At 39.9% G+C, this 20,097-nt stretch overlaps 1 protein-coding gene across 2 annotated transcripts in view; it reads right to left on the bottom strand.

Annotated features, from left to right (window-relative positions):
• Positions 1-20,097, bottom strand: part of USP12 (ubiquitin specific peptidase 12) — a 50,073-nt gene that overhangs the window by 5,212 nt on the left and 24,764 nt on the right. The window contains exons 3-8 of one of the 2 annotated variants that reach the window (XM_075592219.1): positions 10,866-11,079; positions 7,922-8,151; positions 5,028-5,104; positions 4,782-4,865; positions 2,974-3,171; positions 568-646 (exon numbers count right to left, since the gene is read on the bottom strand). In XM_075592219.1, the coding sequence (XP_075448334.1) occupies positions 568-646; positions 2,974-3,171; positions 4,782-4,865; positions 5,028-5,104; positions 7,922-8,151; positions 10,866-11,079 (882 nt within the window). The remainder of the gene's footprint in view (positions 1-567; positions 647-2,973; positions 3,172-4,781; positions 4,866-5,027; positions 5,105-7,921; positions 8,152-10,865; positions 11,080-20,097) is intronic. The other variant, XM_075592218.1, reaches the window with a different exon arrangement.

Below are 20,097 nucleotides of genomic sequence, written 5' to 3'. Positions count from 1 at the left end.
ACTTAAGGATGATGGTACAAGACCATGCAAACATATATGTGAACATCCCAGTGTCACAAAACCAGGATATTCAATATGAAAGGATCATACTGCTGCACATCTAGGAATATGGTACGGATTATTCAGGCTACATGGCTACTTGGTGAAACCAGCCAAAAATTACAAACCAGAATGAACTGGTTCAGACACACAACGAAGAAAGATACTGCAGTGACAACACTGCTCACAGTCCGATCAATCCCTTAAACGATTTAAAGATCCAGATTTTTTTTTAAAGCACACAAAACAGAAAACATTTAAAACCCAAAATGATAATGCTACGATACTAAAAAAAAAAAAAGATGACTTTACTTAATACCAATCTGGAGTTTCTTATACACCATCAGATTTGTATATACAGTCATTGTTCTGCATCTCTCTGACGATCTTACGCCCCTCTCCTACTGCTGCTGGATGCTTTGTTCTCCATGCACTCCACATCTCACCATCCTTTTCATGCATTTTTTACCCCGTCCGCTTATGTGCTGTCCATATGCCCCTCTACCAGTCTTTTTGATTCTACCTCACCTGTCTTAGGTTGTGGTCACAGACGGAACGCCGTTCCTCAGGTAGGGCCTGGGAGGGCTGCAGAGTGCACCCTAGAGAACTGCCGAAACAGGATTATTCAATTATTTTTTACAGGATTAGAAATGTTTTTTTTTATTTTTTTTTTTTTTTTGCACAATCCAATTTTTTAATTCAAATAAAATGGTTGCAAAGTCTTGTTATAGATCTCTAAAATGAAATTGCATTACTCTTCTGGCCCTCCACACAATTTTACGGTCATCTGCCAACTGACAACTGGTTGAAGAGCCATGTAGCATACGGTAATGTAATGCAATGTATTGTTGTCGTCTTACACTTTCCCACTTTACTGTAGTATGTACGTAAAATGTTGGTGGTAATATAGTATAATAAAGTTATTTTTGCTCCATTTGCATTACATAGAGCAACAAGACTGTTGCTTGATGCACATTACAGGTTTGCATCCTGATCCATCTTTTTTCCATCGTTTCTGTGCATCAGAAATAAACCTAAAACCGAGGTCTATTCAGATAGATTACACATTTGTGCTACACTTTAAAATCATTTTGGTCTTTCTCCAGTTTAATTGGACAGAACTATTGTATAAATAGGAATTTAAGGCAGATGACCCACCTCATCTGCTTATTTTCCTACCTACTGTCAAGTCTCAATTCCGATCTATTACACTGTATTATTCTCCACAAGCAAGCACTGCTGAAAAGCTGTTCCATAGATCCCCTACTCTTTCAGTGATGTAATTCCTTCTGTTTCCTCTGAGCCTCGGACACTCCAGATTCAGAGCAAAACCTTTTTCTAGCGTTTCTCTCTGCTGAACAAATGCTTCCCTCCTGTACTGTGCATGCCCATGTCTTATTGGTTTTCCAGGTTGTACATGTCTGACGTAATTATGTATCATGACTGATCAACTAATGTGGAGATTAGTAGATAACCACATTCATTATAAAAGTTTATTTGATGATTTCACAGGCTGAATGATGAAATGGAACAGTGTTGCAACGGGTAAGATAGTCTGGCATTGTCGGCTAACAACTCCATTAACACAGCAATTCACGATTCTCCCCCCCCCCCCCCCTACAAAAGGTAACAAAATTGCAGTTTTGTTACATCTGGAGAGTACACATGACATGCAAGAATTAAAAACCAGGGGTGGGAGCTGAAAAAGGGGGGTGGAGGGGGAGAGAGGAGGGGAGTCTGGTAGGGGAAACTCCTGCTGTAAGTTACTACATTTTCAAATGAAATTAGTTCCCAACATGTTAAGTTAAGAGTATTGTTTGAATTCAAAGAATGGGAAATGAACACATTTAAATTCCATTGTGGGCCCGTTTCTGAATTCAACATTTTATCTGTGTGCCACACACATTAGAACGTTCAGTGTTCTGACATTTAACACGTTAGGAGAAAAGAATGGGGAGTTGGAAGTTCAATTACGTCAATGTGACTCATGCTGGCCTATTAAAAGTATCAACTTGAATTTTTTTTAAATTTTGTTCCAGGAACAAAAAAAGTTGCTACTGATTTTGCCGTCTTACATGAGTTATACCTTTTAGAGCCACAATCTGTTCTTCTCATTTTTATATATTTAGCTTTCTCACCTCACCATCGGGAATCTCAAGATACATCAAATATTCAGCGCTCATGAATTAACGCCAAGAGCTTAAAATCTGAAGTATATGAAGCCGCCTTCAACCAATCAGTAACTTTCAGGTCACAGTTTCTGATTGGCTCACAGGAAGAAGGCGGTCCAGTTGCTATTTGAAAGAGGGCAAATGCCCTTGAATAAATGTAAAAAAAAAAATTTTGAAAGAAATCTGTATCTAGAACCAAGGGAGTATCCGGTTATCAGACTGTGTTCCTTCACATAACTCCAGCTGTGCAGTTTGGAGAATCTCCTGGGTCTAAAAACCATGCGTCTAACATTTATGTCATTTGTAGGCACTGGTCCTACAAAAGATTTTGACATCCTGATAAATACACTATTACAGGTCACAATCATTGACTTGGAAAAAGATCAAATTAAAACTTAAGAAAAAAGGATTAGAAACACTTAAAAGCACAGATATTTCCTTGCTCCTCCTTTTCTCCCTTTTTAACATACTGTATCTTGAACCAAGGGTATCCCAGATTCACCTTACCTTTTCTGCAGCTACCGTTACTGTCCAATTAACTTTATTGGTGTGTGTATCATGTTAGAAAGCCAATCAATGCTAAGTTCATAATGAGACATCAACGGGCACCATTAGGACACCAAGCATATTGATTGGTTCCTGGATAACCTTTTTGATGTCAAACGAGGGGTTCCTAGATGAAAAACTAGGAAAAAAAGGAAGAGGAAGAGGAAGAAGAAGAGGAAGAAAGGGTGTGTTGCTTTGACATCTGGAAATTAATTACCTTCCACAATGGACTACCACAGCTACAAGGTCATACATTCTGTCTGGATTGACAGCATCTCCTGATGTGTTAAAAAGTCGAAGCTCTAAAGGAAAAACGACCCTGTATGAGAGTTTTGTGTATCGATGCAGCTGATCCATGTACTTGAACCTCTTTAGGTGGAGAGCTAGAATCATGGGCAGCTTTTTTACTTTCATCCTGGAATAAAAAGCAAAAATGCAGGAAATAATAAAGTGTGACCTGCTCTCCTTCCAGAAAGTGAGGGTGACCGTTTCAAACACACACAGCTCCAGTTTTTTTTTAAACTTGAAGATTACTTTTCAAAGTTCCATTTCTTAAAGTAAACAAGTCAGACAACTAGAATGATGCAGGTAAATCAAATCTGAAGGTTAATAACATTTGAAAATAAAATAAGAAAATGAAAGGGTGAATTTAAAAAAAACGTCAAGGACAAACGTTTACAGAATATCAGCCGTTTGTTTATTTTTTCAACAACTAGTGTCTTTATTCCATTATGTAGTCTTTTTCCCTGTGTTATTGCCATATACAGTAAGGGTTTGATCACCAAGTATTTCTTAATATATAAGTTGATGTACGTATTTACATGTAGCTGTTGGGGTATTTAACTTAACTTTTTTGTGGTAAATCTGAAAATCCAATGAGCCAATTTATTTTGCCGTTCAGTTTTAATGATTAATATCTATTTAAAACTTTAAGCAAATGAGTCACAAATCAAACAATTTTAAATATATATTCTTTATTTTAGTGCACCAGCAAGGAGTGTGTAATAACCGATTTTCTACTAAGATTTTATTACTTCAAATACAAATAAATGTGCCAAATCAGTACTATGATCAATACTATAAGGAACATTTCTAATGCATTATGCATGTATATTTTTATTTACATAGAGCGCCTTCAGCTGTACGAGAAAATACCGCACAGGGAATTATAATTGAATAAATGCAACAAAGAAAATCAGCAAATATGAAAGGCAATCCCTGTCCCGGAGATCTTACAATCCGAGTGGTTTGATGGGGGACTTACAGAGACAGCAGGGGAGGGAATAAGTTCAGTAGATGACAGTGCTTGGCTACGATGACTGGTAGGAGCGACAGGGTGTGGGTTCGTATTCTTTAATCTTGTATGGTGCCGACTACACAACCGAATCCAATAAAAAGATCAGAGGCACATACTGCATTTAACAGCAACATTAGCTCGTGGTTAACACCTTTGGTGTCAAGGAGTAAAAAGGAAGAAGGCCTTCGTTTAACATGACAGGACAATGCTGATAAATGTTGTGATATTGCGCCATATATGCAAACCTACCGATACGAAGGCTGAATGAGTGGCAAGAACACGGCATTTGAAAAGGTGAACCCTAGGCTTGACTGACTGTCAGTGTGTCAGAATTGGATAGTAATTTATTTGGGGCTAGAGACTTGAGTCCAGCATTTTTAGTTTTTACAGTGCTGAATAAAAATGTTTTTTATTTTTATTTTACAGAATGGGAAGCAGCGGGTCGCTGGAGCCGACCGCCTTCTGTTCCTCTGCCGGTTAGATGGCGTCCAGCACGCAGAGCACCATCTCCCTTAGAAAATATGCAGGGAGCCCTTGGCGTAGCCACTACCTCATGGGGCCCTTGGAGTGGGTTAGTACTTGTGGGATGATGTACGAAGAAATACATTGGGGAGGATTGTAGTAACATTTCAAGTTATGAAAGTTGCTGTGAAAGCTTAAAATGAGACAGTAAAAATCTGTGTACTATGCTGAAAATATGCATGGTGCAATGAGATTGAATGTTTTACCTTTTATGTGCTTCCTGTTTACTGCGACATTCCTCACAGTAATATTTGTATTCACTACAAAGTGTTTCTGTGTTGCTAAAACCCCTGGATACAAAAAAAGAAAGAGAACACCATTCAATCAAACAAAAATTGCACAAACTGATGAATGCACACGGATTTAAAGATTTGATGCGTACAAAGTCACTGTACAACGCAATGGTAACAAAGAAATAATGCAATACTTCAGGTGGAAACCCGGATAATTACCTTAAGCAATGAGTGATCGATGTATTTTGTTCCACATCAACAGAAAGATCTAAAAAATCCTCATCTTTGCTGCTTATCTGTGAAATACATATAACAAAAACAAAATGTATTATTATAATGGGTAGACACACTTGTGCTACTATATCTTTTGTACTACACATTCATTTGAAAGGTTTAAAATAATGGCAGACCTAAAATATGTCACACTTCTCACCAACACAATGTGGACTTTGGTCAGACTGAAAGACTACACAATGATCGGAAAAATGTTTCTACTACCTCGCTCAACAGATGTTATAAACATTTTTCATTTTATCGCTGATTTTCAGCAACATATTATTTTCTAGAAGCAATACTAATTTTCCAATTAGCACACTTTTCAAGAACTTCAGTTTTCAGAAAGACTTCTACCAATAGAAGTCAATAGCCGGCTACTTTAAGCCCTGTAAGCCATGCCACAGTAAGTGTAAAGAGAATATATTTCCTGGTCTGAAACTGTTCTACCACTAAAGCATCTTAGTTTACAGTCTCATAATTAAGAGACTGCATGAGGTTAGTTTTATAGTAACGATGCCGAGGTCTAGCAGAAATGTAGGACAAGGACAGGACATATATTTTTCATGTTCAAGTTAATCACAATAAACGTTCTTAGCCATCTAACCCCCCACTGCTTTGATGTGTGTGCTTTGAAGTAAATATAATTATTGGCACGCTAAGGATATAGCATCAACACTTCTTGTCTCTAACTTTAAACCTTCTGCAAGAACATTTTGTTGAATGTGACTACTACTATTTTACACATCAGCATCTTTTTATTTTAACAAAACCTTTTTTGTATTTAATACTCAATAGTCACTATCACCATTTAATTTACTTTTTTTTTACTACCTTTTTACTACCCAACAGTAGTATTTCTAAAAGTAAGAAAACTCAAAATGTATGACATGTACCATTTTACTTCCAGGAAAACAAACATTTAAAATAGTTTCAGACAGGCATACAAAGGAAGTTAAGGGTAGATTTGACTTCTAATTTCTAAAGAAAAGGCAGATTTCTCATGTTTGTTTAACTTTAGTAGATCTCCTGATATCAAAAGTAGTTTGCATCTAAAGTCAATCTAAGAGATTACATACTTGTCACAACCATGGTACTAGCAATAAACAGTTGCCTAGCTATTTATGTGAAAGTCCCTGTGATGGTAGGGGTAGATTTGGCTGCTTGTAAATAAAGGTTAAGACTGTCATTACCCATACCTATCAATTATATGATTTACGTATGTACAGTTTAGTGTACCAGTCCTACATATGTTCCTCTAAAAGGATGTAAAACAGTGGTGTGCAGCTCAGTGCAAGAGTGGGAACCTGTAGGGGTTAACTCTCTCTTGCAAACTGAGCTATCACAACAGCGCTTTGTATTGTAGGCCGGGACACTGTAATGGAATTAGGTCCATTGTTGAGGAACAAGAGAGAGATTGACTACCTGCTGAGTGGAAAGCTGTAGGGGTAAAGGGGGGGCTGTATCTGTATTGTTTGTCTGTAGAAGAAGATTGTATCAGCATTGTCCTGGCCCACCTTCAACCCCAGAAATCTCATCAACTGGGTCGGGGGCCGTGTGCAGAAACCAAGAATATTGTCCCTGATTGAGACAGGGGTATAAATACACCTGCTCCCAAGCCTCAAGAGAGTCACTCTGGACTGGATATTCTTTGTGAAGGCTGTGTGCTGACACGGGACTGGCAGAGCCCCTGTAAAGGAAGAGCTGACAGGGAATCAGCAGAAGGAAACAGCAGAAGGGAACCGACGACACTCAGTGTAGGGGTCTGGAGCATCCAATGTTGCTGCGGTCTGTGTGTGCAGCATTGGCCGGAGCTGTTTGGAGTGAAGTGATGGCAGGGAATTTAAAACGGCTAGCTAGCGGAGAGCAAGGCAGTGCTGCCCATGCTACAGAGGACAACGGCGCAAGTTGGGAATGCATAAAGGTAAACTTCCGGACAGAGGTCCCCACACCTAGGACTTTAGGTCAGTTACGTGAGTTTGTGTGTGTGTTTTATGTACTGGAAGTCTGTGGAAACTTTTTCCAATAAATTCACTTTTGTTCAACTCTGCAGTTCTGTTTAGTGTACTGATCCCTGGTGTAAATTGTCCTGTTCTCCTGTGACAGACCCAACATTTGCAAAAAGGGACATTAGTGCAAGGGAAAGCCTACTCTTACTTGTAACTTCAGCAAACCTTCCACTGTGACAAAATAATTTAACACAATATTAATTTTAAGACACACTTTGGGGAAGATTCACCAATGTTTGATGTGCGGTATTGCAACCGGCTCGGCTTTTAAGTCAATGACAGTAAACGGTGGATTGGGGATTGGGTGTGACAGCCCTCAGACGGTTTTGGTATTGTCACCTTTCAAGAAAAATATTTCAAACTGTGCAATGAATTTATTATATAGCACTCTGCTAATTTTCTTTTTTGGGGGGTGGGGGGGAGGTAGAATAAAACGGCTGACATTCCTTCTAAAAGAAACATTTTAATTCAATATGCAAGAGTCAAAGCTGTAGAGAGGAGTCAGAAATAAATGAAAAAATGATACTAAATATTTTTAGCATACTTTTCGTTTCTTATATCTGTAGAAGGTTTTTGAACCGTTAAGTACAACACTTTTCATGGAAGTTTTGTTCTTCCCAACTAAATAATTTAGGCTCTAATAGCATCCACAATACTTTTAACCTCTTTGCTGCCACAAGAGCGCAACACATTGTTCTAGAATGTGCTTGCTGGCTCTTTAGAAGCAGAGGGGGCGCAAAGGCTTTCAAGTATCATTTAAAATGACCAGCTTTGTACATTAGGATTCACTTTGGGTTGTGCAAACGATATGAAAAAGAAATCTAGACTTACCGTTTCACAAGTAAGACATCTGGTTTCATTAGTTAATGTTCCCTGAAAGATCTCATGAACCCAGGTCGGGTCTGGTGTGCTATTATTGTTCTCGTTGTCGATGTTACCATTAGGTAGCCGTCCATTTTGTTTTTCTTGCTTCCTCTCTTCTTGCAAAATATCAGCTATCGTGTTTAGTAGATAGTTTAAGAATTCATGAGCGTCCTGCTGCATATAGTTGTCAAAAAGCTCTGAAATTCAAAGTTTACAAAATAAATAAAATACATACAGTTCTAAAGCTGTAACCACATTCGCAATGTATCATATCGTGTGTAGGATACCATCATAGGGTACGTAAACTAAGCTATAAGTAATAGCACTGCAGAGAGGGGAGCTGAGCCAATGCATGTTCAATATACAGTATGTTATATGTGACTGGTTCCCTTCAGTGATGGAGGACATGCTGACTTTCTTTGTCATGCATGACATTTTATAAATCAAGGTGTCTAATACCAGAGATGAACAAATGTATTCTCCTTGCAATCAGGGGGAAAAGGCAGCACTCCAGAGGACTAATATTGGATTTATTAGATCTGATCTGATTTCATTTTAATAAATCCAACATTGGTCCTCTGGAGTGCTGCCTTTTTTTCCTGATTGGACAGAGAATGCATTGCTTCATGGGTTGCGCCGTTTGGCGCATGGCGTGCACCCGAGGCAGTTTCTAACAAGGGGTCATATGAGTGCACCTTTTTTCTATACCCAGAATACTAGAGATGAAAATGAAGTGTGATGCTACCAGGGAGTATGGAGAACCACTCGTTTTTATATTTACACACCAGCCGTATCAATACTTTACTAATCGCTCTTTACAAATCTGCAGTCCCTGTGATTTCATAGTAAAACGCTCTCTTTCTGTAGTTAGAGAATATATATATTGCATACAGCTCCACCCAAATGTTTGACAGGTTAACATTTTTCTTGAATTCTCCCTAGTAACCCTTTTAAAAACATTGTTAAACGATGCTACGATTTTATATTCTTTTGCATTCAGCAGCTCACATTGGACTCCGCTTGGTGAGACACCTGCTGTGGCCTCAGCTTTTGGATTACAAATATTCTTCCCCTGTCCTCTCTCCAGTGGCTGATCTCACTTTCATTATCCCCTCATCTATTGTATCAGTCTACCCAACAGTAGCAACCGCCAAAGTTTCACTTCCCAATGTAATCTATTGCAAAAGAGAAAAGGAACAATTTTCTACAACTATTGAGGCTTTAATCCTTTTAACAGGACTCCTATAGGAAATAAATCTGAATACTACTCTACCAAAAAAAAGGGGGGGGGGGAAATAATGAGCTACAGAATGTATTAATAAATAGGTGCTCAAGTGCAGAAAGGTTAATGTAAAATGTATGAGGGATAATATTCCGGACTCCATACTCAACAATAATTTAAAAACAACCACAATGAAACAATCAGCTGTAATAAATGGTTAAAAAGCTTAACAGATTAATGGCAAAGATACAAGCATGAGGAGTTATATATGTATATAAACATTTTCCCTACTGTGGTGTCGACAAAAAGGAGCAAAACAACAATCAGCAAAAAAAAAAATCTAATTGCTCTAAAAATATAGTAAACACACAAGGGGACTGTGGGTCTTATCCATTAACATGCGATAGTGCAGATTGCAGATCACAGGGAAACTAGCAGTTTTGAAGAAGCGCGGTACGATCGGCACTACTGCAGCTTAATGAAGGATCTAGAAGGGAGATTCTGAAAGTAAAACTACTTTGTCAGTAAAAAATGTAAATAAGACAGGATAAGACACAGGTATTCTAAATAAATGTTATTTACAGTGGGGAGTGCAGAATCATCGAAAATAGAAGAGAAAAGGATAATATTGCAGGGGCCCTTTCCTCCCTCATGCTGGTTATTACCATTTTAGATGCGAGTGTTAAAGTTCTACATTTTCTGGTATTATAAAACATTTTTACTATCTAGACTTGTGTACTCATATTCTGGGAGAGGCGAAGAGAGATATTCAGCATCCCAGCACAAGAATCCGTGATTATACACCATTGCCTGTTTTATTTGTGACCATGTGAGTTTTGGCATCAAAAGATTCCGAGTCTCGTGAATTACCTGACTTTATTTACAATATTGCACTATGTATTATCCTTTTCTCTTCTATATCCAATGATTCTCCCTTCCCACTGTAAAGAAGATTCACTAAGCAAGAACTAGAAGGACGTTCCATTTTGGGTTTCTGAAAGCGTATCTTTATATTTATTTCTTTATTCACCATTTTTTTCAATTAATCACTTAATTGTCACTTTTGAAAGAGCGCGCGGTTGTTTTCACTTTTTGCATTCTAAATAAATGATAACACTATATAAAGGAAAAAAAAACAGTGTTTTAGTCGAATGCTCATGTCTAGCTATGAAATGATGATTGCAGAGATTTTAAAGTTGCATTGGGGTTGACTTAAAAAAACAACTCAAAACGGACACCAAAAAGTCTTGAAAACTTCTGGGAGATGTAACACAGAAAATTTCGATCACAGTCTTAAAGGAGAAAGTAATGCAGATATGTAGAGAAAGGAATATATTTTATGGTCCAAAGAAGGGGAGTGCACTTTTAAACTAGTGTTATTTAAAGCCCTTTAATTCTGGAGCAGGTCCAACAATTAAGAAATGAGGCCCACATTCTAGCAAGCAGTGCTATGCCATAAGATAACTTGCAGCGCTGAAAAACACCTCATGGCCCATTCCCTTGGCTGGACTGTAATGTGTTGCTAGCTGCTGGAAGGTAACTTATGGAATAGAACTGCCTGGTAAACATAGGCTTTAATGTCCATAGAAATACTTCCCAAGATTGGGCAACTAGAAAATGCAAAAAATAAAATGCTGATCACAAGACAGATGTAAAGGCAATTACAAAGTACGGCTGATAAGTGGATACCATTTTCTTTCCGTAACCTGGTAATGAACTTCTTTGGAGGGATCACTCCAACTTTTTTCTTCTGAGTTGCTATGCTGTGGAAGAGATCTGCCAAGCACGTGAGAAGATTCTCTTTCTTCCTAGGCTGACTCTTGTAGGCGAGAACTTTCTCCCGAAACGGACGGCAAAAATAAAGTGCTTGAAGAACGGAGTTGCAGTAGCAGGTGTTCCCAAACTGGAAGGCAACAAAGGAAACACACATCAAATTAAAATGTTATACAATTTAAAGATCGCTTCAATGATAATCCACCAGGTTGATTGCTTGAGCTGGACGAGGTTCTCCTCTCCCTCAGTGAGTGCTCTGGATTTTATATATTCTAGAGGGGTACACCACAAAGAAAAAAACGAAAGTATCTAAAAGTATTTAAAAAAAAAAAAAAAAAGTGTGCCGAGCATGGTGCGCATTTTAAGTGAAACTTTTGTCTTTTGTCACAGAAATTCTAATTGTGATTGTGTTTTGATTTTTAATTAAAAACATCACCATTTCAGTGCTAAACCGAAAAGAAGTTTGACTTAGAACGCGTGTTTTAGCTATTTGCAATTCTATATTTATAGTAACTGTGAATTCCTCGTGTGGGTGTGCGCCGCGTCACTGTCAGTGTGCGTCACTGTGTGTTGCCGTCGCCGCCTTCCTCCTCCTCGTTACCGGACACGGTGGAGGAGCTGTCGGAGTCCCGCACCCCAGCCCGGAGCAGCCCCCTAGGTGGAGCTGCAGGGACACGGTGCATCTTCCGGCCGAAGGAGGAGATCTTGGGTGGGCCCAGATACAAGCTCGGTACCGGACTGGTGTTCATGTATGCTGTGGGGAGGTGGGCGACGGCGGCGCCATGTACTCTGTGCTGAGGGGAGGGGGGGAGAGTGTGTGTGTGTGTGTGTGTGTCCTCGGCTCCTCTCTTGCCAGCAGCCATTTTTTTTTCTATCGAGTGAGTGGTTGTAAAATGACAAGAGTCAGAATGACAAAGAGTGAATGTTATATTATGTTAATTGAAACACTAGTATCCTTAATGAAACCTAAGAGATATTTGGGGATATTTGTTGGACACCCTGCATAGATTCCATTTACTCCTAGCCCTCAGGCGAGGGCAGTGATGTCCCAATGCTCGTTAAATAACAGAACAAAAAAAATATCATAAAGTTTAAAAATGCAGCTAAAGCTGTTAGAGATGTGAGATTTGAATGCATCAAATGTGTCTACTCATGAAGTACAAAATCAAGCATAAAATAGAACAGAAAGGGCTAAACTCCGGCAGTTTGAAATATTCTTCAGATACAGCATTTTGCTACCACTTATGGTTACTTCACATTCACCTGAATGGGCTGTCAAGTGTCTTAAAGCTTGGTGCTGCTTTTCTACACAACGAACATTTATCACTTTCACGGATTCTCAGCCTTCCATTGAAGGGACCAACATGATTAAGTAGTTCTGTTGCCCAGCGATGCAAAATGCAAACCACTTCATTCATTTATCTGATTGTTTGGCTTAGGTAGTCTAAAGTGTACATTATTACTCAAACAAAGCAATACGAAATGGACTCTGCAAATGATAGCCTTTGGGATACTGCTGACGCACTAAAATTAGGTGGAATTGAACAAACATTTTCCTACAATTAGCAAGATCGACATTTACATAGTTGTTCAAAAGATAAAACGTACATACCGTATTTCCTCGATTCTAAGACGCAACTTTTTTCCCCCATTTTCACGTCTGAAATAGGGATGCGTCTTAGAATCGATGTTTCAAAAATAAAAAATAAACCTGCTTGGGGGCGCTGCTGGAGCAGCTGCAGCAGCTTTCTGCGCTTACCAAAAGCTGCTGTTATTGGCAGTGCGGCGGCTGGTTGAAGTGCCGGCTGCTTCAACCACGGGCCCCCTCCGCAACTCATGATGTACTGCAGGAGGTGCAGAGGGGATCAGCTGGAGCAGGGATGTGTACATTGCCCAGCAGCAGCTTGTCACCCGGCTCTGATCACGACTCCAACTACGTGTCCCCCCTCCCCCTCGTGATGTACTGCATGAGGTGCAGAGGGGATCAGCCACAGTGGTGATGTACAGTATACCGCCCCCCCCATGAATGATGAATGTAGTGCAGAGCATAAAGTTGTACTGTAGTATAATGCAGTTTAGTGTGGATAAATGTATGCCAATGCTTGCTAGTAAAAAATCTGCACATTTAATTTATTTCCCCCCCAATTTTTGCATTTTTTATTATTAAATCAATGGTGCGTCTTGCAATCGAAGAAATATGGTATTAAGGAAAGCATAGTAGTGCCCCTTATCTGTATGATATTGCTGTGTGCTCGTGAAACATATGCAATAACTAGAATACCACTGATGGGGCAGGTTTAGGTATTCAACATCTTTAAAGGTGGCTTTTTAAATCTCAGAGTTTCCATATGTACATATTAAATCTGATGGGACTGGAGCAAGTTAGGTTAAGCTGGGTTTTTTTTTAGTGGAGAATGTTTGGTTGTAATTTCAGGTTGGATTTTTCCGCCTAATCGTATCCCATATCCTAGATGATTATTTGATACATGGGGCTAGGCATAAATTGGGTTGGATTATTATTGGGGTTAAGCACATAAGATTGATAATTACCTCCCTTCCAGAGTACCTGTAGTAATTGAAAAATGTCAATTTTTATTATTATAATATGAAAAAGTCAAAAAAAAATTATCATGTGCAGAGCACTGCAATTCTTTGGAGTGCAGAGTCAGTCGTTTTCATTATTTTGTACAGAATTGCTCACGCCACAATGAAACTGGAGCATCCTCCACTCCCTTGTCCTGCGAGAGCCAGTCCCCGTCTTGAAGTCTATCTAACGGTGTTTCCACCACGGTTCCTAGGAACCCTTGGATTTCCTGAAATTTTCAAGTCATTTCAAAACGGCACCAAATGCAGAACATTTTCAATGTTTCTGATCTCATTTAGAAGGTTGCGGTTCCGCACAATGCATCTGATCTCAGATGTGCTACAGTGTTAGAGGGTTGGGGTTCCTCACAATGCATTTGATCTTAGGACATGCTATTAGAGAGGATTAGGCTGCGCTTATAGTGCACGCGACGGCGACATAGCAACGGAGCGACAGTGCTACCAGAAATCTGGTAGTCACCGATTTGATTTTTTCCGGTGACTGTGTCCCCTTGCGGCCAATCGGGAGCTTTTCCGTGCCTCTGCCCTCCCCTGTTATGACGTCATCCAGCGACGTCGCCTAAACTTCCAAATACAACTCGTCGCAATGGCGACAGCATCGGTCGCGTCCCCGGCTGTATAAGCGCAGCCTTATGGTCCCTTAAAATTTCACAATTTAATGACCGGGTTCCTTAACCAAAAAAAGGTTGGCAACCACTGGATGTGTGTAACAATGCAATTTAATTGCAACTCCTTTACCTGGCCATTAAATGTAAAATTTGCATCAAAATTTAAGCAATTCAAGTCACATTCTAAAGTCAAACTCTTAGATCTGCTGTCGAGCTATAAGCATGTTGAAATCTACTAGGGCATTTACCCCAAAAACACATCATAGAGCACATCACAACTGCAAAGTCCACATAACTTTTTTCATTACAGTTTTGTAATCCAGGGAGCAGTGATGTAAAGTACGATTTTCAAAGAGGGCCAGAAAAAGGACCAGGAGGATTCGAAACCACCAAGTGAAGCATCAGTGTTTATCTTAACACATTGATGCTGGGATCAGCTCATGGACTTCATTGTTTTGGGACGTTGTCTATGCTGCATAATTGCTGACAGACTAGTAGATTGCCTATTACTTCCATTTTGTCCAGGATCTATCATTCAGGAATGGTTGTTGGGGGACCAGTTTGTCTCTTATTTTAAATTGTTTTCATATATGGTCATTTTGGAGTTTAAACGCATTAGGTGCATTTTTGGCAAAAAAAACATACTAAATGCCCTTCCGGACTTGGAATGTCAAGAAATTTCTACTGACAAACGCATTTTAATCTATTTAGTCACAGTTCAGTTATCAAAAGATAAAACTCGCCATATAGGATTTTGAAATAATGGCGAACAGAACATTTAAAATCACTTTTTCCTCAGTACTCAAACAATGCAGTTAATGACTTTTACCTCTACGACGACGATATATTCTCTTTTTTTAACTTTATTTTTCTCACGTGCATATTGCTGTGCATTTAGGGCTTTTCCCCCTTGATAACAAGAAATAGTTAATGGAGTGCTATGTCCTGCTTTTTTTTTTTTAATGTTACATTATTGCTCATAGAATCTGAAAGCATACAGTCCTACTGTATATGACACAATGTGGGACTGCATCTTCACAATATAGTCATATTGTAAACTAATATGATGGTAATCACACAATATTACACATGAACAGGTATAATATCAAAACGTATGCAGTGGTTTATGGTGTAATGACCATATGTTTAAGAGAGGGAGTTTGTCATTGTAATGGCACAACACAGCAGAAAGCTCCAGCAAGTAACATGTTACATACAGTTCCTTGTCCTCACAGCGTCATTAGATGAGAATGCTCAGCAGGAGACACTCCATAACATCACTATACCGAGCTCATACTTCACAATAACTAGTTGAATACAAGTCCAGGAAAAAGCTGCCTTAACTGGAAAATAAACTCCTTGGGGTCAGGAACTGGCTTCTTATTGTCTCAGTCTGTCCGAACATATACGCACTCTTCTGTTATACTATGTTATTGGCCTCCCAGCCACATTGCAGTTGTGATTTAGAATATGCTGGCGATGAACAAATAAAAGATGATGATTGTCACGTATGGCACACCTGAGAGCAAATTACCTGCATACAGGACAAGGGTAATACACAGCTTTCTAGCTGGTCCACTTTTCACCTTCACAAAGGTCCCTCAAATGAATATCTCCCCTCAATCTGTCCCATATACCATCTGTCACGAACAACACACTTGTGAGCACGTGATTTAGATATGCAACCAGGGTTAATATACACGGCTACTCTAGCCAACTCACCTTTCTCCTCTGCAAGGTACTTGCAATGAGTTAATATTAACTGCTTACTCAATTGCAAATCATATCTACTCGGTTCCACCACCCGAGAAGTATGCAAAATATGTAAAAATATATATATATCTATCTGCTAGGGTCTCAGGTCCCTGTTTATTATAGAAAAAATTATGCACTTTTAACACACAAAAATCTGTTGTACCAAAGTGTCCAAAAAATGTAAATACTCTACAAAGCCTGCAACAGTTCATTCAGAGCCCCAAAGCATCACACATACATACACACATACTGTACAGCTTGGGTCTCTCTAATACTTAGACACAGGCAAGCCTTATTAATAGATTCAGGTGATTATGGTGGAAGTAAGTAGACTAATCATGACCGACTTGCTCCTAAATTTCAGTAACAAATGGATATCTGTCCTTGGCATCTCTTACCCATGTATAGTGTGTGGTCTTATTGCATGGGTCTGCTTGCAACGATTAGATATCTAAACGTTATACTCTACATTAGAGGTGGTCACTGGATATCCTATTTTTTTTTAATAAATTCACGCTTTTGTGGAATATATTCTTAGCCATGCCCCCTGAAACTTGCAGAACCCTCCAGAGAATGCCTTTGAAAGTAACTTTAAAGGGGTCCTGTTTATAAAGAGGTGAAAAGAGCCATATTTTAACCCCATCCCTGGCAAAACAACTGCCATTTTCTTGAAATGCTATCACATCTTACTTGTACCTTAGTAGGTCATAAGTGATAACCCACCCTAAGCACTCTTTGAAGCTCTGGACAGACTCAGGAAGAGTCCTGACCTATCATAAACTGAATATATTGTATTTTTCAAACCAAACAATAACCACATTAACCCCTGAAGCTCTAGATTCATTAAATACATACATTTTCCCTGCAATTTACCTTAAAATGATAATAAAAGCCAAAGAGAAATCTTTTTAGTTCTGTGCTCCAGTTCTATTCCTTGTGCCGATTATAACCCAGCACCCACTGTCCACCTAATCCAGGGGTGGCCAACTCAAGTACTCAAGAGCTGCAAACAGGTCAGGCTTTTAGAATATCCCTGCTACAGCACAGGTGGGTCTGATATGCTCACCTGTTAGCAGCTCGAGGACTGGAGTTGGCCACACTTGGCCAAATCTCTCACCTTTGTATGTATTGTACGTCTTTATTTATATAGCGCCATTAATGTACATAGCACTTCACAGTAGTAAATCATATAAATAACAAATGATATAAATAACAGGTCATGGGAATAAGTGCTTCAGACATAAAAGTAACATTAAGGAATAGGAGTCCCTGCTCCGAGGAGCTAACAATCTAATTGGTAGGTAGAACGTAGATACAGGAGGAGGGAATTCTGGTAACTGCGTCTGTAGGGGGCCAAGCTTTATGTATCATGTGGCCAGTATTATCCACAGTGCTATTCATATGCTTCTTTAAGCAAGTGTATCTTAAGGTGGGTCTTAAAGGTGGATAGAGAGGGTGCTAGTCGGGTATTGAGGGGGAAGGGCATTCCAGAGGTGCAGGGCAGCCAGTGAAAAATGTTTAAGGCGGGAGAGGGCTTTAGATGCAAAGGGGGTAGAAAGAAGACATCCCTGAGAAGAACGCAAGAGTCGGCATGGTGCATAGCGAGAAATTAGGGCTGAGATGTAAGGAGGGGCAGAAGAGTGTAAAGCTTTAAAAATTAGGAGAATAATTGAGTGCGAGATGCGGGATTTGATCGAAGCCAGGAGAGGGATTTCAGGAGGGGAGACGCGGAGACAGATTTAGGAAAGAGTAGAGCGATTCTGGCAGCAGCGTTTAGGATAGATTGTAGGGGAGACAGGTGAGAAGCAGGAAGGCCGGACAGCAGGAGGTTACAGTAATCAAGACGGGAGAGAATGAGGGCCCGAGTCAGAGTTTTAGCAGTCGAGCAACAGAGGAACGGGCGTATCTTTGTGATATTGCGGGGGGAAAGCAACAGGTTTTAGAAACGTTTTGAATGTGAGAGGAGAATGTGAGAGGGGAGTCGAGTGTGACCCCTAGGCAGTGTGCTTGCGCTACTTGGTGAATGATCGTACTTCCAACAGTAATGTGAAAGGCGGTAGTAGGGCCAGGTTTGGAAGGAAGTATGAGGAGCTCTGTTTTTGCCATGTTAAGTTTAAGGCGGCGGAGGGCCATCCAGGACGATATCGCAGAGAAACATTCAGAAACTTTGGTTTGTACAGCAGGTGTAAGGTTGTGGGTTTTAAAGTAAATTTGTGTGTGTCATCAGCATATAGGTGATATTTAAACCCAAGGGATGTGATTAGGTCACCTAGAGAAAGTGTGTACAGAGAAAAGAGAAGGGGTCCCAGGACAGAGCCCTGGGGTACCCCCACAGAGAGATCGATAGAGGAGGAGGTGTTAGCAGTAGAGACACTGAAAGTACAATGGGAGAGGTAAGAGGAGATCCAGGATAGAGCTTTGTTCCGAATACCAAGAGTATGGAGAATGTGAAGGAGAAGAGGGTGGTCCACGGTGTCAAATGCTGCAGAGGCCGAGTAATATGAGCAGAATGAGCAGACCTCTGTCTTTGGCAGCATGGAGGTCATCAGTTGTTTTAGTGAGGGCTGTTTCAGTGGAGTGAGCAGTGCGGAAGCCAGATTGTAGAGGGTCTAGAAGAGAATAGTTGTTGAGAAAATGGAGCAAGCGAGAGAATACAAGATGTTCTATGAGTTTAGAGGCAAAAGGCAGGAGGGAGACAGGTCGATAGTTAGAAAGACAGGTAGGGTCAAACTTGCTGTTTTTGAGTAATGGTGTAACTGTTGCATGCTTGAAGGAGGATGGAAAGGTGCCAGAGTAGAGGGAGGAGTTAAAAAAATGTGTGAGCATAGGGATTATAGTAGGACCAGGAGGTTTTAGGAGATGAGAGGGAATGGGGTCAAGAGAGCATGTGGTAGAGGGAGAAGAGGAGATCAACAGTGACACATCCTCCTATGAGACCTTTGCATAGGACTTAAAATACCAAAAGGTAAACTACCGGTTTACCTGTAAACTAAATTTCTTAGACAAAGTCTAAGATACACACGCAATTTGAAAGGATTACCATAGAGTGCATTGAATGATGATGCCGACATTACTGGTCTCTCTTGGACAAACATTGTTTTGGACTGGTCTTGCACAAAATATTATAAGAATAGTCCAAATCAATACAAACTTTATCAAAAACTGCAGGCAATAGAGCCATTGTATAGAAATATTCCAAAGTAACATACCAAAATATATTTAGGGGATTATTTTTTAAGTTAAAAAAAATTAAAACACAGTATTCTTAGTTTCCAATAATTAAAAAGACTTGTGTATGTATTTCTACATGTCTTGTATTATTAGTTGACCTGGAGAGACCATAAGCAAAATCATTACATTGTCAACGAAAAGCATCCAAGTACAAGTGCAATGTATCTGTGATGTCCTGGTTTTTTTGCTGCGGGCTGCACCATTGCAGGAAGCCAATCACAGCATTCCCCACTCTGCTGCTTCTAGAACACTCCCATTCAGGCCGTGATTATACCAGAAATCGTGCGCGACGGCGCACAGCTTCAAACCAATAAAATGCAATGAAAGCACACATACCAATCGCGACAGTAGCGCCGCAAAGCTTCTGTCTCATGGAGACACACGAGAGAGAGAGAGAGAGAGAGAGAGAGAGAGAGAGAGAAGAGAAGAGAAGAGAAGAGAAGAGAGAGAAGAGAGAGAAGAGAGAGAAGAGAGAGAAGAGAGAGAGAGAGAGAGAGAGAGAGAGAGAGAGAGAGAGAGAGAGAGAGAGAGAGAGAGAGAGAGAGAGAGAAATTATATGGCCATGTCTCCCTGCAGTAGTGCTACAAATCGCTTCTGCATGTGCACATGTAGCGCTGCTACGTCGATGTCACCAGATTGCTCTGCAGTTTCTGGTTAATTGAGGCCTTAGCAATGATATTTCCTGTTGCTCTTTTTAACTGTGAAGTCACCAGTCATAATGAAGCAGTGGCTTTACTCTGGAGGACCAGCCAATAAAGCCAAACCACCTACGACATTCGTGCGTGCGGGTGTGTGTTTGTTTACACACAAATACACACCATGGCGAATGCTGCATTTGAAAGTGATTAAAAGCAGCTTTACAAGCAGGTCATCTCTGGAGTGCTTACTGAAAGCATAAAAATATATTTGTTTTATTGATGTTGTTTTTCTGTAACAGAGTTGTGGATGGG

This window comes from Ascaphus truei, chromosome 3, assembly GCF_040206685.1.
Source record: "Ascaphus truei isolate aAscTru1 chromosome 3, aAscTru1.hap1, whole genome shotgun sequence".
Classification (NCBI taxonomy): Eukaryota; Metazoa; Chordata; class Amphibia; order Anura; family Ascaphidae; genus Ascaphus; species Ascaphus truei.
The sequence above is the reverse complement of the archived record's forward strand: the minus strand, read 5'-3'. Positions and strand labels throughout refer to the sequence as shown.